This window comes from Nicotiana sylvestris, chromosome 11 (assembly GCF_000393655.2).
Source record: "Nicotiana sylvestris chromosome 11, ASM39365v2, whole genome shotgun sequence".
Lineage (NCBI taxonomy): Eukaryota > Viridiplantae > Streptophyta > Magnoliopsida > Solanales > Solanaceae > Nicotiana > Nicotiana sylvestris.
The window spans coordinates 7,164,774-7,187,049 of NC_091067.1; the positions used below are offsets into that span (position 1 = coordinate 7,164,774).

Sequence of the window (22,276 nt, forward strand, 5' to 3'; positions counted from 1 at the left end):
ATATTATAATATAAATTTATTCTGTATAGTTTAATATTTACGATTTATTATATAAAATTTAAAAAATATTATAATTATTCGAGATAATTATAAATTTATATAAAAATCTAACATTTTATTAAAAAAAAAAATTAATAACTAATTCAGTACGGTTCAATCAGCTTAATTAAGATGGGTGAAAAAGAAAATTAGAGCAAACATTAGATTTTTTTTTTTCTTTTCCCCTTACAACGGGATTAAGATAAGACCAAAGGACCAAATTTTTTGATTTTCCGTGAATACCCCTCTATATATATATTCCAAAATTTGCATTTTTCGTTTCTGTTTCTTTTTTCATTTTTTTTTCTTTTCGTTTTCCGTTTTCATTTTTTCTCTTTTCGTTTTCCGTTTTCAAAGTCCTTTCGTCGCCTTTTCCTTCTCAGATTACAGAGGAATTAGACAGGTACCAGGAAATGACTTATTTCTTCTATTTGTGGTTTTAGATTTTAATTTTCTTTTTTTTCCATTTTAATTTCCGGAATTTTCCTTTTTTGGATTGCTTTTTGTGATTTTGTTTGCTAATTTGTGTACTTCGTGTGTTCGATCTGTTATTCCTGTTGCGTGAGAGGTGTTTGATTAGAATTTTATGGTGTGATCTGAACTGGGTTATTGAGGAAATTAAAACTGGAAAATTAGTTTTATTACTTTAATTGTGTAACGGGTTTGGTAGAGGTATTGGTTTTCTAATGGGAAGATTTCGATTTAATTGGTTAATTTGTAGTTTGATTGCATAAATCGTGAAAACACTTTGGTAGGTTATTTGGGTTTTGCTATATAAAGAGGAAAGATTGAGAGTGACAATAATACATGAAAAGCTAGAAGAGAAGTTCAACAAGCAGTCACCTACACTAGCAAAGATAACTTAAGAGGTTAACCAATTAGAACTAATAATTTAAAACCAATACAATGTCGGAGACAAGCTTGATATATTAATATGTTTAGAAGTTTCACATAAGGCACTAGTATTTTCAACTCTATATACTGTTTTTAGGTCACCGTACTTGCTCAATGTCTATGTTTTCTTATATTGCATTTACTTTAGTCCTGTTGTAAGTAGAGTGCCATGAGAAGTGAAGAATTAGATACCAAAATCAAAATTACAAAATAAAATGGTTGTCTTGTTTCAATATGATCTAGATGTACATGGGGATATGTCCTCTTGATTTTATTCTTCCGAATTTGAAGGACTCCATATCATATTCAAGTGCTTTGTGTTCTTTTCACTTTTTAATTGACTATTAAGGAAGATATAAAAAAAATATCATGGTATGCATTGCATTAGTTACACTTACACATGTACGAATCTATAAAAACACAGGAAGAATGAGACTTTAATAGATGCTAATTAACTAAAGCATTAACATAATATGGTTTAGATTTTGCTATTTAGTGATAGAAAAAATTGCAAAACTTAAACACAGTTATACCATTTCTGGTGACTTTGCTTTCTTCGTCGCCAGTTTCTCATTCTTTAATTCTTTAATTCCAAGCTTTGCAAGGAAAGATCCATTTGTTTTAGAGCAACTTACTTTAGATCGTCATACAAGCACGTTGTATTATTTAAAACAAGTTTTATATCTTCTGCTATTTGTTTGTCCAAAGTTTGTCAATCTAGCACTCATACATGCTTGTAAATAGTCGTGACTGTCCCTTTTCGGCATATTCACTTATGCCCATATACAAATATGTTTTCAGAGTAGTTTCCTATATGTTATTAGGTTGTTTCGACTGCCTAGTTTCTCGTACATTTTGCCGTTTAGACTACCTAGTTTCTCGTATGTGATTGTGGCGCTCAGAACCGTCGAGATTTTTTGATACAATTGGAACAACTCTAGTTCATGCGAGTTTCTAGGACTCTCCCACCTTGGACATTCTTTTCACAGTTCTCTCTGGTGTCGTACTTTCTCTCTTAATTGAATCAGTTTGCCTTGCATATATTTTCTTCTGGATCAAGCTGTGTTTCATCCTTAATGGTACACTTAAGAATTAAGTCAAGGAAGAAACAAGGTTTAATGCAAAAGAAAGTATGGTTGCATTTTATGATTTTATCATAAACTCGCTTATGGTGCAAGCTACACTGATTTAATTAAGAAAAAACGTAAGATGCCTGAGAAAGTTATGGAAGGAGTCCTTGAAAACCGTATGACGTGGAGTTGTTCCACTTGTGTCTGAAAATCTGGATGGTCTATGGGTGCTAGAATCATGTACATGAATCTAGCAAGCTAAGCAATCTGGATGTCAACATATATGGGAAACTAAACCGTCGAAACAACCTAACATATGGTAAACTAGGAAGGAAAACATACTGGAAAATGATCGTAAGTCACAACAGTTAATCATACTGAAAATGGGACAGTCAGGATCATTTATAAGCTTATAATGAGTACTAGATTGGCAAGCTTTAGATAAACGAATAGCAGATGAATTAAAACTTGTTTTATATATTGTTGCACGCTTGCGTAGTATCCAAATCAAGTTGCCTCTAAGACCGTTGGCTTGGAATTAGGGATTAAGTATGGGGAGCTGGTGGCGAAGAAATCGAAGTCGCCAAAAATGGTATAATCGCATTCAATTTTGCAATCTTTTCTTATTATTGAATAGCACACTTTAAATTATGCTATGCTCATGCCTTAGTTAATCAGATACCATATATGTTTTTTCCGTGTTCCGCCCTAATGGTCTATTATGGAAAGTGGATAAAACAATTGGACAGGATATGAAGTCATTAATTTTTGGAAGAATGAAATTAAGAAGATATATCTTTTATGTACATATGCATCAGAATAGTTACCAAGGAAATCTTCCTATCAATACTAGTTTCATAATTTGATTCAACTTTGGTATCTAATTCTTCCATAGGGAACTTTCAAACAATTTTTATCATTTGCATGGGACTCCAGTTGCAACAGGCCTACTCTGAATATAAGAAGATTTGAAAAATAAATAAGAAATAGTGAAGTGTGAGTATGGACCTAAAAACAGTATATAGAATCGTAAATGCCAGTGTCTTGTATTTAACTTCTAACATATCAAGTTTGCCTCGTCATTATATTGGTTTAAATTAACTAACTAGTTAGCCTTTGTAGGTATTTTTGGGCTGGTTGCTTGTTGAACTTCTCTTCTAGCTTCTCATGTAGTATTGTCACTCTCTTCTCAATGAATCTAAATCTTCTCAACTTGTGATAAGACTAAAATGGTATGCAAGCTGGATTCCTTAAACAGGGATCCAACGTAACTACACAGGCCGAAAAAGAAAGAAAGGTACATGAAGCAATTAGCTAAAAACAAGTATAAGAACTTGGCCAACTAATTAACAATCAAATACAAGACTCAATCCAACTAAGTAGGGTCAATAAAGGAAGTCTATCACATAAGGTTCTTTTTTCATGTTGATTATCGTTTTCTTCTATAGTGTTTGCACAAAGATCATCAATATCAAGCCCAATTGTCGAGGACACAATTCAAGTCAACTCTGTCTCTCATTTTCTGAACTTTTGTTTTTATTTTTACTTTCTCTGAAGTTGTTTTTCTCCCTTAAATTCTGAAGATTTTTTTCTTTCGGCGTCAAACTTTTGGTTGCAGGGTTGAATTTGAGTTCGGAGATGTTAGAGCAGTTACTGATATTCACTAGAGGGGGTTTGATCCTCTGGACATGTAAAGAGCTTGGAAATGCTCTTAGAGGCTCCCCAATTGACACATTGATTCGTTCGTGTCTTTTGGAGGAACGTTCAGGTGCTGCATCATACAATTATGATGTTCCTGGAGCTGCATACACTCTTAAATGGACTTTCCACAACGAACTCGGGCTTGTTTTTGTTGCTGTCTATCAGCGGATTCTCCATCTTTTGTATGTGGATGAGTTGCTTGCTATGGTTAAACGTGAATTCTCTGAGATTTATGAATCCAAAAAGACTGTATACAATGAATTCGATGATATTTTCCAGCAGCTCCGGAAAGAGGCCGAGGCTCGTGCTGAGGATATCAAGAAATCGAAGCCGGTGACAAAGCCTGTCAACAATAATCTTGGTAAGAAGCAAGGCCAGGTGCAAAAGGGTGGTACTAATGGAGGCAACAATAAAAAGGGTGGTAGTGACTCAGGAAACGATGGTGGAGATGGCGATAAAGTGAAAGGGGATGTTAAGGAGAATGGGCATTCTAACGGAAGTATTGTAAATGGAGTAGTGCAGGTTAACGGTAAAGAGAACAGGAATTCCGCTGCTGGGGCTTTTGATGTAAATAAGCTACAGAAGCTCAGGGTTAAAGGTGGAAAGAAAGCAGATACTGTTGTAAACAAAGGCTCCAAGGCAGAGCCTACAAAAAAGATAAAGAAGAATCGAGTTTGGGATGATTCACCTTCTGAGCCAAAATTAGATTTCACAAATCCTGTGAGTGAGAATGGGAATGAGAATGTGACAGTTGTGGCAGCAGAACAAGGTGACAGTATGATGGACAAAGAGGAGATATTAAGTAGTGATAGTGAGACCGGGGATGATGAAGAACCATGGAAAGACAACAAGGTTGAAGCAAAGAAGAAAGGCTGGTTCTCATCCATGTTCCAGAGGTAAATTCTCATCCACGGTTGATAGCAGGACAGGTCAGGATCATTAAATTGCTATCCAAATGCTTTGGTTTTGTTTATTACTTTTGTTTATGAGGTTTGCATCAGTTGTTCTTCTCCTGTTCACTCGAAGAGAAAAGTACATTCAGGAAATCTCATTTAATTGATGAAGGTGTCAATATTTTTTCAGAAAGTTTTAATATCACTGAATTTGACCCTTAAATTATCTTTTGATACCGTAGGATGTGTTAAGGAGTTAAAGTTTTGATTACCCTTTAATGCCATTTCGCGGTTAGTTTCTCTGAAGGGATCCAAATTTTTTAATTATAGACTTGCTTAAGACAAAAGAAGTATACAGTTATTTACATTCTCTCTACTTTGTGAATTAAATTTGATTCGAGTCATAAGAAGCAGAGAAAATTAGGGAAACACATGAATCCAGTTTCAGTTCCTACTTTTCATTGTACTGCATTTGATTTATATAGAATATCCAATTTTCAGTCATCTGAATTTCTATCTCACTATGGATTACTGGCTCACCTAAATAATTAGAATTGCTTTTGTGTATCCAGTATCGCAGGTAAGGCAAACTTGGAGAAGACTGACCTGGAACCAGCTCTGAAAGCTCTTAAGGACAGGCTGATGACCAAGAATGTGGTAAGTTAAATAGTTACTTACCCCCCCCCCCCAGCTCTTCCAATTGTAAAGTAAAAGAGAGATTTCCTTTAGTAGATGACCAAATTTCTCTCAGAGGCTTTCATGTTAAACTTGGTTGACCAGTTTTGTGCATATTTTACAGGCTGAGGAAATAGCTGAAAAGCTGTGTGAATCAGTTGCAGCAAGTCTGGAGGGTAAAAAACTTACCTCATTTACAAGAATATCTTCAACAGTTCAGGTAAGCAAGTAGGAACCTCTCATAATTTTAGAAAGTGCAATGTCTTAATACTAAGCTTTAAAGGGTGGCAAATGATGTGGTGTAATCCCAAATTAACTGGAGTTGGTTGTATGAGTTCTCTACATCCATTCCGTTCCATTTGGGGCCATTTCATTCCACTACTCAATAAAGACAAATTAGGAACTCCAAAATGGAGACATCCATTCTATGCCGATGATATCATTTTCTCAAAAAGAGTTAGTCTAGATATGTGAATTTTCTTAAAGTAGGCATCACAATCCCGTCTAATCTTACCTCAATGTCATTCTTCTTTTACTGGCTAAACTTGCAATGCAGGTATTCTGTTGCACTCCTACTTATTCTAAATCTACTCGGTAGAGTGCTATTTGTGTACGATATCGTTCTCTACATCCATTCTTTGCCGATGATATCATTTTCTCAAAAAGAGTTAGTCTAGATATGTGAATTTTCTTAAAGTAGGCATCACAATCCCATCTAATCTTACCTCAATGTCATTCTTCTTTTGCTGGATAAATGTCACAGGGGTGATTTGTGTCACTCGAACTCAGCCCGAGGTTCACCTCCGTGCGACAGTCAAGCCCAGCCTTGACTTCAGCCTTTCCAACACTTAGTTTTATTTTTAGGGACGTTTGCACTTAGAATGAAAATAGGCAGCAAAAACAGTAGATAAAGGCACACGATATACAGGAATTTCTTCCCAACTTGTATTAATAAGTGAATACAAGAACACAATAGCCAACCCTATGGCCAAGACAAAGAATTCCCTAATTCCCTGCCCCAAAATGGTTTTCCCACCCTTAGGAAAATGACTTAGACGTATTTGGCTTCACAATGCCTTAGACTAAGTTCTCTCTCTCCGTTTTGGACAGCCTAAGCAAGAATTTATAAGGCTACAATCAGTTGACAAGCCCCAACTGATGGGCAACAAGTTAAGACAAAGTACAAAAACGTGGGCACACTTTTAGGCCATGATCAGCATGTCTTGGAAGAGGTTGCAACTGCCAACTGCTTCCCATGTGCTTTGCACATGTTTTCCAACTGCTGCTTGTGCACAGCATGGTCTGATTTTCGCCCAGCTGCTTTGTGCCAAGGCTGGCATTGCGCCCAACCTTGCCTTTGACACTGCTCCGCGCCAATGTCATTGCCACAACTCGCCGCCCACTGACTTAGCCACACACGTTCATTGTCACAGCTGCCTGCCCAAGTCAAGTCGCCCCCGACTTGATCAAATCTGTCCGTAGCATTTGTCATTGCTTGTCCCGCCTTTTCTTGCCTTGCCTTGCCATGTCTTTGCCCCTGCTTGACATGGCTTTGCCTTGCCATTGTTTTGCCAACCCGCACATCTAAGTAAAATGCGCCTTGCTTCCGTTCAAGGTGCGTTTGTCGAACCCCGCATTGTCCGTCATGCCGAACAGCCCTTCATGATGTTGCCCCATTTTTCAGGTTGTGTGCCAAGGCCATCATGAGAATCCTTGTCACAACCCACACCTGCCGAAGACCTTTGTCAAGGGGCTAACAATAAACTTGCAATGCAGGTATTTTGTTGCACTCCTACTTATTCTAAATCTACTCGGTAGAGTGTTTCTCCAAATTCTAGCTTTTTGTTGGCTTACTTTCTAGTTTCGTTAATTAGCACGATATCGTCCACAAATAGCACTCACCATGGAACCATATCTTGTACACTACTAATTGACTCATTAATATTCAAGGTAAATGAGTATGGCTCAAGGTAGATCCGTAGTGCAAACACACGATTACAGAAATATCCATTGTGTATATCTAACCACACTGTTTTCACAGTTGTGACTGTTCCTTACATATTCTTTGTGGCATTTATTTGTTTGATAGAAATTCCTTATTTAGCCAGCCATGAAAAGATTTATAAGCCCAAAAATCTTTGGATTCTCCTGCTCCCTCGCTCCCCATCCAACTAGGAAAAGAAAGAAGATTCAAAGAGGTATTTAAAACCAGAATAATTGCATGCGGAAACTTGAAATATCTTTTCAGTCCATCTTTTTCCTATGTGGTCTAATCTGAACTCTGAACATATTACTATGGTGTGCTGAATTGATTGAAACAGGCAGCAATGGAGGAGGCTCTTGTCCGCATTTTGACTCCCAAGCGCTCCATTGATATTCTAAGGGATGTTCATGCTGCAAAGGAGCAAGGAAAACCATATGTTGTGGTTTTTGTTGGAGTTAATGGAGTTGGAAAGTCTACCAATCTTGCTAAGGTTAAACTAATATGAGCTTTTGTTTTTAATTATTCAAAGTGCCTTCTTATATTAACTAAGAGGGTTCCATCTGCCATTCTGCAGGTTGCTTATTGGCTTTTGCAGCATAATATCAATGTCATGATGGCTGCTTGTGACACATTCCGGTCAGGAGCAGTTGAACAGCTACGCACTCATGCACGTAGGCTTCAGGTATGTCATGATTTGAAGTCTATGTTTATGGAAATTCTTGATGTTCACTGGGTGGAAACGTTTTACAAGCTGATGACTCGTTTTAATTTTCTGTTTATCAGATCCCAATATTTGAGAAGGGGTATGAGAAGGATCCTGCTATTGTTGCTAAAGAAGCAATTCAGGAGGCTAACCGAAATGGTTCCGATGTTGTTCTTGTCGATACAGCTGGTCGGATGCAGGTAGAATTGAATTTTGAAGCTTCACATCTCAAAGTTACCAACATGTCCAATGTTTCTGGGGCGTGGGGGTCCCTCTACGAGTTCTAGCTTATTTGGTGGAATTTGGTGATTGTATATGTTGTTTCCTTAACCCATTTATTCGTTAGCATTTATTTACACCCAAGATTCATGTTCCACAGGATAATGAACCATTGATGCGAGCATTGTCAAAGCTTATATATGTCAATAGTCCAGATCTGATCCTTTTTGTTGGAGAGGCACTTGTCGGCAATGATGCTGTTGATCAACTGTCAAAGTTTAACCAGGTTTGCTTATACATGGTTATGATACTTTATTTTCATAGTTTCTTTGTATCTGCATCTTATGCTCTATTTGCTCTTGATTTCTCTTTGCAGAAATTGGGTGACCTCTCACCTTCACCAAATCCGAGGTTAATTGATGGAATTTTGCTGACCAAGTTTGACACTATCGATGACAAGGTACATGATCTTGGTCGATTCCATTATAAATATGTTTTGATCTCTTCCTTCCAACAAATACATAGCACCGTTCTTTTTGCTTACCATATGATTAACATTCTTATGTTCATCCTTTTGTTTCGGTCATAGGTGGGTGCAGCGTTATCCATGGTTTACATATCCGGAGCCCCGGTCATGTTTGTGGGATGTGGGCAGTCATATACAGACTTGAAGAAGCTGAATGTTAAGTCCATTGTCAAGACACTCCTCAAATGAGATTTCCATGTCCATCTAAGCCTTTGTTTGGCTTTTAAGATGTTGTCCTTAGAAAAAATGAACACTTTGTAATGCTTGCTGGTGTTTGTTTGTATATACTCTCCCATCTGTGATCTCACTATTTTGACTTCTAAGGTGAATCAAATTGTCTATATGGAGTGTGTTATATATTAAAACAAACCCCCTTCAACCCCCCCCCTGCCCCCCCCCCCAAACTTTTTTTTTCTTTTCCTCTGCTATTTTAATTTTTGCCGAGTGACTTTCCAATTGAAGAATTAACCCAAATAGTCGTTCACCTAACTGCTTAAACTAAACACAATTGATGGATGTATTATATATGCTTAATCAATATGTAATATATGTAAAACTGTGTATAATCAATGTATGGTTTATGTATATTGGCTAGAAAAAGCAAATAATGAATCCGTTCGGCTATTTGTGTAAAGATCTCATATACTGAACTGAGTTCAAACAAGGTTTTCTATATCAACTTACCCGTCTAAAATTCTTGATATCTTTTTCTAACTGAAAATATTGTTTTATTAAGCTAATAAGCTGGTAAATTGACGTAAAGACTTAAAAAGTAATGGTTCTTAAATGAAATTCATGTAGGGAATTGTTCCTGAAAAGATTTTTTCAGCTAGAAAAATAGCTGGATTACTAGATAAATGAGTATTTGAGTTATCTTTAAATATTTATTATAAATATATTGTGGTTATTGTTAACAACAATCCGTTGTAGTCTAGGTGGTTAGGATACTCGGCTCTCACCCGAGAGACCCGGGTTCAAGTCCCGGCAACGGAATTTCCTTTTTCTTTTACCTATTTTGTCCTCCCTTTTTCTTTTCCTTTTTGTTTTTCAGTTCTAAGTAGGATCCTTGTTGTCTATTTAAGAGTTTCCAACACTCAATATGCTATTTCAGTCAAATAATAAGTGACTCAAATTTACCAACAATATGACCAGAGTACTAAATTCCATAAGAAAGTGAACACTCTTCCCCTTACAATAGATAATATGCAATGAGAAAGTGCACACCTTTTGCAGTGATCATATGTTCATTTTTTTAAAAATATTTATATATATATATATATATATATAATGCTGATGCAACTTGCATGTACTTTGACTATTCGACTAACTACTACTTCACCAATACATGTATCCAATCACTCTGTCCACCAAGACTTGACACATCTGCTCAACTTCTAATGCTCAAAAAATTAAATAGGAAAAGCCTTCCTATTATTAATTTCTCATAACTAGCATCTTCAGCCAATGAAATGATAAGAGAGAACTTTAACATTTTACTATAGATTCCACAAGAAAGTAAATACATCTTGTGCATGAATATTACTACTATATATAGTTTCAACTTCATCGCTTTTCCCTGCAATTGCAGTATTAGTTGTTCTATTCAACTAAGCAGCAAATATGTATAATTTAGCCAGTCAAACATATACATACACTTTGTGATCTCCAATCCTATCAATGGTGAGAAGGATGAAATAATGGAAAAAAACACGAAAACTAAGAAATAGTTTGCAGGGCATCCTTTTTCGCAGGGCTATAGCTGCCGTAAATATAAGAGCCAAATCCCCAGAATGTAATAATCAAAGACAGAATCTTGAAACCACTCATAGGATCATGCAACAATATAACAGCAGCAATGCTCGTGACTGGTACTCTTACCGCGTTAAGGACACCGGCCAAAACAGTAGAGGAGAGGAAAACAACTGCAGTGGCTCCCAAGACACCCAACTGAAAAGTGATTATTCCCCAAACAATAACCGAGTAATATGCGTTGGCCCCACCATCGAATGTAGTTGCCTCAGATTTCATTCCATGGAAACCGTTACTTATAACAAGTCCGATTGTTGTAAATATAAAGGCAAAGAGGGAAACCATGAGTTGCTGCTCCAGAACAACAAGAAACGATCTTTTACCGAGTAATTTCACGAAAACCAACTCTGACAAGGCAAAAATTAGACCATGGAGTGCAGATCCCAGTATATCCCACACAAAACCTATAATGTATTGACGGTCGGTGATATATCCATACCTGTCTGAGCTAGAATCAAGAGCAATGATCGTCATGGCAGCAGTAATGATCACGATAGAATTTATAATTGATAGATTGATAATGTTTTTCACGAGAAGATATCCAAATAGTGCAGAAAAAACCAGTGAAGTCGAGGCCAAAAGAGCAGCAGTTGATGCTGGGAGGTAAGCATAGGCATATGCATACATGAGGTTGTCAGCAGCACTCAAGAAACCCAATACAACATAAGATAAAGTTAGTTTTAAGTCAAGTGGCGTCGGGAATACTTTAAGAAAGAAGTACGAAGGAATTAGGACTATCGCGATGAGAGGCCATCCTGCAACTGAAACCCATGAAATTATCCACTTACTCTTCCCACCATTTGCAAAATATATACGGGACAAGAGGCTAGAAGCAGGGAACGCGACAAGCATCCCCATGCTACCTAGAAACAGAAGAATCCAGTGTGAAATTGGTTTGCTGTAATACATTTCACACGCCATTGTCCAATAGGCTGACATTTTTTGCCGTAATGACTTTGGTGGTGCCTCATCCATTATTTCCTCTACAAGAAGCCAGTCATCGTTATACAGAAATGTCAATTTTCAAACACGGCATGAGGAAAGACATTTGATAAGAAGAATGAATCCGAAAATGAATATAAGTAGAATTCAATATAAAAGAGAAACATATATATGGAGTACAGTAACTATAGGATCACAAAATGCTTAACAAAAGGTGCCGTAAACAGGCTTGAACCTTCAAGTACCTTAGTTTCTATATTGCTTGGACTCTCCGAAAATATCATTGGATGTGTGTCGGATCTTCCAAAAGTAGTGAATTTTTGGAAGATCTGACACGGGTGCAACATCATTTTGGAGAGTACACGCAACATAGCTTAGTTTTGAACTTCTTTTGTCTCTTTGCATAAACCAATGTGATGCAGTAATTAAAATACTCAAAAGGGCATCGCGTTTGCGCCTTCACACTGTAACTACGGGTAATTGTTTGAAGTTGCATAGGTTACTAACTATTAACCAATATTATGCATTAACTAAAATACTCTAGTATTAATGACATGGCATTTTCTTAGAGAATTTAAGATTAACTTGATCAAAGAGAAAACGATACCTAACAGTCCTTAAGGTTGTTAACTTGACTTTTGTTTCTATGGAATGTCAAATAACCACTTGAGCTCTGCAGCTTTTCATTTCTAATCTTCCTTTTCTTTTACTTTTTTTTTCTTGCTATCTTCCTTCTCCGATTCGCATATTACCCAGAAAGTCCATATCTTCCTTCCATATTAACCCATAAATTCCATATTTTCCTTTATCCAATTTGCTTAGAGCCTAATATATGAGACAAATAGTACAACCCAAGATTGTTCAGGTACAAACATTTTTTTTCAGTACAATCAATCTCTTCAGCTCAGCCATATCAAGTGCCCAAGATACTAGTTGGTAAAGACAAATCAAAAGCCTAAGAATAAGATATCATAATTGGATTTTCCTCTCGGGCTTTGATCTAGTGGTGAGAGTGGAACGCGTGATGTGTGGGTTAGGTGCGAGTTCGAACCGTGTCGCAGACAAAGCCTAGTATTCACGTGGGGAATGGTAGAAGAGCGGGCCCATTATCTACCGAGTTTCGAACCGTGAAACACTGGCGCTCCAGGATTTCTCGGTTATCCCAACCACCAAAAAAAAAAAAAAGAACTAGCAGAAATAGATTTTAATTTTCCTAGTTAAAGACAAACTTCAGCAAGTATATCCATTGTTCTATGTGGTCTCCTATGTCGTGCCGACTCTCCAAAAATATTGCCGTACCTGTATCGGATCCTCCAAAAATACACTACTTTTGGAGGACTCGAAACGCACTTGGCGACATTTTTGCAGAGTCAGAGCAACAAAGGTTGTCACTACAAAATTAGTTGCTAGAGTTCCCAAATCATAGTTGCCATCAATCCATTCCAAGTTCCAGAAAAACCATTGAGAAAACATCAATCATTTCCCAAGTTTCCAACTTTTACATGTCATTTGTCAAAAGGGTCTGATTATTTAATTGGTAAATTCTTATTCTTTAAGCAACCAATACCTTGAAATAATAAAAAAGAACCCATAATTCAATTATCACTAAAAATTATTTATTTTATACAAATCAAACATACCCCAAAAAAGGACTGGAAAAATGGAAATTCAGATAAAAATTTAACTGACCTGGAACAGAAACAAGCAACGATTGCTGCATGAAGCCAAAATTCAGTGGATAGTGAAGGAAGTTGAGTGGAGCTCAGCCTGAATTTATCCGGGTCGGGTTAACGATATTATGGGTCGACCCGAATTGTTAGTGGGATTCTAGAAATGACAACATCCATAGAAGCAGGAGATAAAATTTATTAATATAGTAAATCATAGTACTACTGTGTTTATGTTCCAAAGAACAACTCATTTCACGTGGTTTGGTGGCTGTTTTTTTTTTAAATGGATATTCTCGTTAGGGGCTTGTTTGGTACGACGGACGAAGGATAATTAATGTTGGGATAAAATTTAAAATGAGTTTATTTCGCGTTTGGCTAGAATAAAAGCACGGTATAATTAATTCCGCGATGGTAGTATTATTTTTATCTCTAAGGGAGGATCAAGGACGGGATAACAATTCCGAGATAACTAATCCCGAGATAATTAATCGTAAGATAACTTATTTCCTAACCAAACGACTTAGGGCTCGTTTCGAATGAGCGATAAGGAATAATTAATCCCGAAGTTAAATTTAAGATGAGTTTATCCCATGTTTGGTGGGAATATAATCGTGGTATAAATAATCCCGGATTGTAGTATGTTTTTTATCCCTATGGGAGGGTAGGATAATTAATCCTAGGATAATAAGTTTCGGGATAATTAATCATGGGATGACATGTTTCCCAATTAAACGACCCTTAGGATTTGATTAATACCTCATTACGACATTGGAATCTGACTAATTCGGATTCGTCATACATAAAACCTATTTAAAAAGAATGATTTTCATATAAAGAAATCCGTATCAAAATACAATCTCGAGACCTCTGATTAAATATTTATATTTATGATTAGTTGAAAGAATTCAAAGAAAAACATGTGAAGGGACCAAAAGGTAAACGTGTTTTGTATTTTCTTCTTTTTATCCCCACTTTTATAAAGAATTTTTTAAAACTCCAAGTGGGGGAGAATTTTGATTGTAAAAATAAAAGCTTTTCTTCTGCCAATGTCACTTGAGTTAGTGTAAATTATTTTTACTTAAATAAAATATTCATAATAATTTAAAGCAACCAAATACGGGAAAAAAATATTATCAACAGGAAACAATTATTAGAAACATTTTACACCATGCCTAATACTCCCTTACTACTTTTTTAATTTCACATATAAATGACATGTCAAAAATCTTTTGCATAGAAGAATTGTTTTTATCCTTTATTTTTATTGATCCAAATAAATAATTTATATACAATTATGAGGTGTGATAAGATGATTGGATTTCCTCCTCCTTAATTAGAGATCTTTAAATCAAGTTTTGGGAAAATCTCTTGCGAGAAGCGTTTTACCGTCATAGTAGACTTACTTGACGCGAATCCATATTAGTCATGCCAGTAAACTTGGAATACCATATGGTTATACTAAAAAAGTTGGTAATAAAGTTAATGGGTTCTGAATTCTATTTCTTCTGAGTTATTGAGTTCTAAATTAATAATTTGTATATATTCAATGAATTTTTAAAGATAATTATAGAGTTTGGATCAAAGCTATGGAGGTTCGGCTCCGATCCTGACGTGGAGAACGCACAACAAACTAACAAGGCTGATGTGTACACTTAACAAATAGTGAATTTATGACCTGAAAGAATTAAAACTTTGTTACTTAACGGATCAAAACAGTGTAAAATAAGCTTTGTTGGCAATTAGTAATTCCATCCAAAAACTTATATATATATATTCGCAATGAGTTTTTTGCACGAACAACTATTCGTTAAGAAGAGTTCTGGTATGACAGAGCAACCAAACCATTATAAGGAAACATACACAAAAAATATCATCTCCAAAGAAGTGTTCAATAAGACATCATCACAATAAATACTTTTAAACTATGATACATAATTATCTATTAACATGACTAAATTGATCATTTGTGTAAGTTCTGATGATGTCCTTTGATCACGCCCAACTATGCCTTATAAAAAGGACACACGAACGTTGCAAATATAATCTGAGTATTTCGCCCAGAGTCGAACCCACAAGGAATTAACCTATCAATTACTCTCATTAGACTTATGAAATTCTACGTAATCAATTTCCCAAACGTTGTGAATAACAATTGAGGATGTTTCTACTAACTAAGACTGACTGAAAATAAGCAACTGAAGATTAACTATGATTAAGTTGTAAATAATTAATAGAAGGATCTAAGGTTATGATTTCCCCTATTGATGGAATCCCTTCCGGTTATGTTTCACATAGATTTGCCTAATCGTCTCTATCAATCATGAGCACTCCTATTACCGTAAATCTCTCCCGAGTAATCACGACAATTTACTAGACGCACTCCCGAATTACGCTAGCTGGCTTTGTTTATTATAGCTCACTTTAAATTGCACCTAAGACTTCGTTATCCCTAATCCTGCCTTTAAACCCTCGGTTATTGATCCCTCATATACTTTGGGAGTGGCGTTGTTAAACAATTACCTAAATATGCACTCTCTCCCGAGTTATGCACACTAAATAGGCACAGCTAATTGAGGATCCTATCAATTTACTACAATAAGAACATAGTTGAATAAATAGAGATTAAACTGAGCAAACTATATTAACATAACAAGAAGTTCATCCTTCAATAGGTTCCATCAAAACCTTAGACTAAATATTTAGCTACTCATACTAGTGTTCATCATAACAATAGTCAAATTTATCACAAAATAGTAAAACACAAGAGGAAGAAGGGAAGAATTCGATGTTGAATTATCCTCCTTGCCTCCTGCCTCTCCTTGCCTTGAACTAAGCTATGAAAACTTTGATAATGTTCCCTTGGGCGAGCTGGACCTTCTATAAGTTAAGTGGATTCACCCCCGAACTTTCAAGTTTACCCCTGAAGTTTATTTTTCCGGAGCTGGGCTACGCGGTCACGCTAGTGGACGCACTAATGACTGCGCATAAGGCCTACCATTCTGCCTCGAATTCTTGGGCTAGCACGGTCGCGCTAGTCTGGGTCTTCATTTAAGCTCTTCTTTTTCTCATCTTCCCACATACTCAGCTCCTGTGGGCTTCTCTTGCTTCAATTTAACTCCAATTACAGTTGTAAGTCCTCATACATGCCACTCACTCCTGCAAAACATGAAATTCACAATTAGAGCCAATTTATTATCATTTAACTATCTTATAACAGTGAAACATAGTCATGCTGAGGCGTAAACAATCGCCAAATTACATGAATCTAGCCTATTATCATCCTTTCATTTTGAATTCACGTATGCTAATTTAATAATATTTTTTGGTATTTAATATATATATATATATATATATATATATATATATATATATATATATATATATTTTGTATATTCTTGGTTAGTTCTTACCTTACATTACAAGTTTATATATATAGTATAGTAGTAGTAACTATAAACAAGTATGTAGTTTCGCTAAAATATAGCTTAAAAAAACTTTCAAATGTGAATAACAAATAAAATGGAATTTCTTTAATAACTAGATAAATCTCAACAAAGTATCAGAAAAAAATGGAGTAAACAGTCAACTCATCATATAAAACTCAGTCAAATTAGTTAAAAAGATTTTGAGAATCTACAAAAATTAACAAAACACAAATACTTATAATGCATTTGCCAATATAGTCCTTTTTTTTCTGACTCTAAATCCTATCCAATAAATACCCTAATACTTTTCTCAGCAATATATAGCCAAACTTTTCCAAGAAAAATAAAACTACTGCATCAATAAATAAAAAAAATTCAGCACCAATTTTTTTCACAGATGGCCATTTTGTTTCCTTCTACAATGCTTTGCTTTGTTCTTCTTCACATTTTTGTGTCAGGTGCGTATTTATTTTCTAATTAAATTATCTGTTATATGACGTCTCTTAATATTTGACACCATTAAATTACTATTTAATGACATTATTTGTACAATTTTTTACAACTTTTAAGAATTCAAATTCGTTCAGCTATATTTGGATTCAAACTTCAATTTATGTTATATCAATGGAACAAACTTTTTTTACCAATTAGTAAAATTAACATTTTAACACATCAAATGTTCATCAATTGGTGTTAAATAATTAGTACAGTTCTTACCGGTGGAAAGTTTGGAAAATTTATTTTTCTCAATCTGATTTTATTCCCATAGGAATTGCTGATTCAATATAAAAATAGGTTTTAAATAAAGCAGGTGTTGTATTGGGAAAAATAATAGTCCTTCTGTTCCAATTCATGTGAATTTGTTTGACTGAACATGAAGTTTAAGAAAAAATAAAGATTTGAAATTTGTGGTCCTAAACAAGCCCGGAAGGGGTCCAGAGTATTTGTATAGTTATAAAAGCTTTTCGTTAAAGGTAAAATTGAAAGTTTAAGCTAAATTGTTTTCCAATTTAGAAAAGGATCGTTCTAAATATTCTTTTTAGAACGGACCAAAAAAGAAATATGTTCATATAAACTGAAACAGATGGAGTAGGTAGGCCTTCTGAGTCGTCATTATAATTACTTTATTGGCAAAGGAAATGTTGATTTAGGAAATTTAGGGGATTACTTGGTTCACTTATTAGTTATACAGGAATTATAATTATTGATCGTTTATGTGATGATTAATAATGATATGATTGTTACATATGGATTACTTACTCTAAAGGGATATTTTTCTCTTTAAATACTTTATCCCACATAGTTAACATATATATTTTTATTCCATATTCTATCTTGCATAAAATAATAAATAGATTCACACATGACTTAATATTGGTATCATTTAATACCGCCGATCAAATATTGCTTCAGTTATGTGGTGATTATTTTTTTCATATACGGTCAACAAGATGTTGTATATGTTGGATTCTTTACACAGATAGCCGGCCCGATTTATGTTTACTTTTTTTAGCCGGTACATATAAATTATATATTAATTATACACAATATACATGTTGGGGTCAGTTGTCTCAATACCATCAATCAAAAGAACCCTACATATATATGATTTTACATTTAATCATATATATATATATATATATATATATATATATATTATTTATCAAGATTCATTTTCTGCTTTTCATATTTCTTCTTCTTATTGTAGTTGGCATGGGAAATAGCAACTTGGCTCCTACGGAAATGACTAGGGTTTTAGCTGGAGGAATAAACTCGACAAAATTGGATGATTACCATTATCGATGTGCTGGGAATTTAGGTCCATGCAATTATGAATATTGTGATGAAAATTGTTGCATTACACAATGCTTAAATGATTATAATGAACTCAATCCTGAACCACAATGCAATGAATATTATGGATTTCCATATAAATTTTGTATTTGTTGGCATGATTGTTATTGAAATATTAAAACAATCTGCCTACATCTAGGGTTCCTGCTTTCATTATTTATAGAGTGATAAGTATTTGATTGTTAAGAAGCGTTCGATCATATTTAAGTTGCTTCGAAAGAAAAACGTCTCCTGATCGCTTCGGTTTGAGAAAGACAATACTTGATGTCTTGATCTCTTTGTGAATATTCTATGAGTTTACGAAATTATCGAGATGCCTTTGAGAAAGATAATATTTAATGTCTTTGATCTCTTTGTGAATATCCCTAGAGTTTACTCCCTTCGATTCATAATAAGTGACTTTTTGGTCTTTTTATTTTGGTCCAAAATAAGTGTCATTTTACATAATCAAGAAGGAATTAATTTATTTTTTCAAAATTTTACCTTATTTACATATCCCAATGTATTAAGGTAACAGTTAATTAAAGGTAATTTAGTGAATACATCTTTTTTTTCTATATGAGTTTATATTTTTTTAAAGGGTGTGTCAAATGCTAAAAAGTCACTTATTATGGACCGAACATAGTATTAGATTTTGGAGATAATTACAATGACTTATTCATGCAAATGCATTCATAACTATCAAACACATGATGTTTATATAATATCAAGTAATATAACTTTAGTAATTAAAAATTAAACTGAGAATATATATCATTTAGCCATGAATTCATTGTCCCGTGTATTAGTTCTTCTTCCACCAACCATCGTATTATTAATGGAAATCTTTTCATAGTAGGTTAAAGTTCAATTCTCATTACTCCTTTTTTTCCGACTGCGAAATGTAACAGAAATTTTTTATTACAGTAGTACATTTTTTTTATGGATCCTGAGTGGCCTGAAATTTCATACGTGTCCATGTATAGGAAGCGTCCTGATGACCAATAATATCACTCTGCCATGATTTTTGGATTTTATTTTTATTATTTTGGGGTCATGCAATACAAATTGTGATTATATCTACTTTTTCATGTATATTAATTAGTACATGCTGATTTTGCAGAATTTTTTCGACGAACTCTAATTGGTGTCGTGCCCCCTTTTTCCCTCTTTGCATTGGAAGATCGGGTTTATGACATTTTGGGTATGGAACAACTCATTCCTTTTGGGAACTGGGTTTGCATTTGAAGAGTCGCCACCTAATGATTTAAGGTGCATTAGGACACCTATTGGGTTCGTTTCTAAGTTTGTTTGATAACCAAAGATTGGGTAAGGGCTTGAAATTATCCTAAAGGGAAGATATTAGGCACCCCTCAAGATCCACTAGTGTGGTTCCCGGCCAGACAGTTTTGTGAATTTTGTACAATTAGCAAACAAACAAGTATAGGCTCAAATAGGAGGGGATTTAAGTTTAAACACATAAGAATTTGAAAACAATTGTTAAAAGGCGAGTTTTGAAAAGAAGTTACAGTTCTACAAATACTTGAAAATGTAAAAGAAAAGGGGGTCCTAGGTTTATTTATAATATAGATCACATCAATGCGATACCCGGTATGATACTCCTCAGAAGAGGGGATACACGTGGTATTAGCGCATCGATCATCATATCCATATCTACCCTTCCCACCCCGTTAAGGTATTAAAGCACGAATTGGTCTCGTCCTCTATTGCATGCTATTACTCATCCCATTTATATCAGTCCACGAAGAATTTAAGACTGCTATTCCTTTAAGAGGGAGGATTTTAGACTGACTCTTGGGTTTAAAGGTAAAAAAACTAAGCGACATACAAAAACACGTAAGACTGCATTTAGAGGGAAACATATAAGCAGTTATGAGGCTCATGTATACCTCCTCAAATAAAGCACATAATAGCATGACTTAAACACATTTAGAGTCAGAATTTAAAGTACTAAGGCATGGGGTTTCAATTGTTGAAGCAGACCAATTTATTACATAACTCAGATAAGAAGTCCGAATCAGGCCTGCCTGCTGGTTGTAGCAGTTGCTAATTAAACAAAAGCGGATTCAGTTTTATCATTGTTACCTAAGGCTTGCCTAAGTGTGTATTGGTGATGTCCTATAAGCATGATATCTATTACTGATTAGGAGTGCAGCAAAGCAGTAAACAGTTTTAAAAGAGCGATTTGGATCCTATAGGCGTACTTTCTAAACCGTATTAATAAAAGGGGTAGGTTGTTTAAACTGATTCAGAACAGTACGAGTCAAACTGATTTTAGATCCTATAGGCATGCTTTCTATTGTAACTGATTTTAATTCTTACAAGCATGGTATCTAAGTATTAAAGGCTGATTTGGGTCCTATAGACATGGTATCTAGTCGAACGTGAAATGAAGCAGGCAGGATTTACAGCGAAATTCCTATAGACATGATTTCTATAAAAATACTGATTTTAATCTTATAAACATGACATCTAATTTCAAAGCTGATTTTAACCTTGTAGGCATGATGTCTGATTATTGCCATTTAGATCCTATAGGCATGGTGTCTAAGTGTGGAATTGAAGCATGCAGAATTTATTAAAAACAAATCTTATAGGCATGTTATCTACCCTTCTAATAGCTAAAGCATGCATAATCACCCATCCCTTTTCACTAGGCAGCCCCCAATATTTATTACAAATTATTACAGAACAAAATGACTGAATTACATCAGAAAAAGTGTAAAATAAGAAGTTACAACCAGAGGAAGCCTGATTCTGACTTCCTCTTTGAGTTATGGAATAAACCATCTCAAATGCCAATGATGCTCAAAGCTTTTCTCAGACCTGGGTGTGTCAAAGTTCCCTAAGGGTCTCAAAGGACCCTAGGCAGTGCTTACACCCAGGTTCGCATAACCAGACAGAAATGAGTGTAGTGTGGAAGGGTCAGTCCTTATGTGTCCAAGTTCAGAGAGAGCTCAAGGGTCCTAACGCAAGGCTCACACAAAAGGGGCAGAACCTAGGTTCTAAGAATATAGTGGAAGTGCAGAACATAAAGATTTATTTAAAAACTGGACTGGGAAATAGTAAGTGGTAAGGGTGATTTGAAAACAGTGGTAGTAAATCTAAAACTACACAGAATTAGTAGTTGCACAAAGTGGTCAGGAGTTTTGGGAATACATTGCAAGAAGCATATGACCCTAGGATGGGTCAGGTTTGGACATGCACAACAATAGATGATGCTGTCATGCCCACAAACTAGCCAGGGAACACAAACACAAAGAGGGGATGTGGGGTTTGGGATTCATACACATAGGAGAGCATTAATTTAAAAGGGGAAGGGAACACATTTCAACATGCTAGTAATGTAACTTGATTGCAGAAAACATAAGCAGAAGTAGACAAGCATGAGAGAAGTTGGATATTAAAGAAACAAGTTGTTGTTGATGCTTGAAAATTAACTAGGACATACCAGTAAAGAAGCAAATGCAGAAAGGAAAAATAAGCAAATTTCCACTGCCTAGCCTTGGCTTTCAGCCGACTAGACAAAGCAGTAGCACAATTAGTAAGAGAGAAAAGAGAGAGTTTTGAGTGAAGTGTGTGTGTTCTGAAATTAGATGTTCGTGTCTTTGAAAGAAAAGAGGGTGGATATTTATAGTTTTGAAAATAGGTGAAGAATAAGGTAATAAGTAAAGTCTTAACACAAATATGGAAACAATCACAAGTCGGAATCAATTAACACAGGTGATTCCCTTTAATTAAGGAATCACTGTTTAACGGGTAGTAGCAAGTTTAATTAAGGAAAGAAAATCAGTTTGGGGACAGACTGATTATTGCCATATAAGGGCAGTAAAAGCATGAAGTAGACAATCAAGTCTAAGTGCAAAAATAGG

General features: G+C 35.1%; 2 protein-coding genes, 1 long non-coding RNA gene and 1 other non-coding gene across 5 annotated transcripts; 3 read left to right on the top strand and 1 right to left on the bottom strand.

Moving 5' to 3' along the window:
• Positions 1–320: 320 nt before the first annotated feature.
• Positions 321–9,045, top strand: LOC104237826 (uncharacterized). Of its 2 annotated transcripts, none has more exons than XM_070162402.1 (10): positions 321–442; positions 3,622–4,600; positions 5,170–5,254; positions 5,397–5,492; positions 7,594–7,746; positions 7,831–7,938; positions 8,040–8,159; positions 8,339–8,464; positions 8,555–8,638; positions 8,768–9,045. In XM_070162402.1, the coding sequence occupies exons 2-10, from the start codon at positions 3,642–3,644 to the stop codon at positions 8,891–8,893; spliced, it is 1,857 nt and encodes a 618-aa protein (XP_070018503.1). In that variant the 5' UTR covers positions 321–442; positions 3,622–3,641; the 3' UTR covers positions 8,894–9,045. The 2 variants fall into 2 exon arrangements, with proteins under 2 accessions (XP_070018503.1, XP_070018504.1); XM_070162403.1 differs by lacking the exon at positions 321–442 and adding an exon at positions 2,546–2,595.
• A 579-nt stretch (positions 9,046–9,624) lies between these two features.
• TRNAE-CUC (transfer RNA glutamic acid (anticodon CUC)) lies at positions 9,625–9,697 on the top strand. Its single transcript has one exon. It is a non-coding gene; the product is annotated as a tRNA-Glu (tRNA).
• Positions 9,698–10,174: 477 nt separating this feature from the next.
• On the bottom strand, positions 10,175–13,328 carry LOC104237827 (probable purine permease 5). The gene is made up of 2 exons (XM_070162978.1): positions 13,145–13,328; positions 10,175–11,496 (listed from the first exon to the last, which is right to left on the bottom strand). The coding sequence occupies exons 1-2, from the start codon at positions 13,173–13,175 to the stop codon at positions 10,421–10,423; spliced, it is 1,107 nt and encodes a 368-aa protein (XP_070019079.1). The 5' UTR covers positions 13,176–13,328; the 3' UTR covers positions 10,175–10,420.
• A 3,529-nt stretch (positions 13,329–16,857) lies between these two features.
• Positions 16,858–18,536, top strand: LOC104237829 (uncharacterized). Its single transcript, XR_011403414.1, has 2 exons — positions 16,858–17,008; positions 18,259–18,536. It is a non-coding gene; the product is annotated as an uncharacterized lncRNA (long non-coding RNA).
• The last annotated feature ends 3,740 nt before the right edge of the window (positions 18,537–22,276 follow it).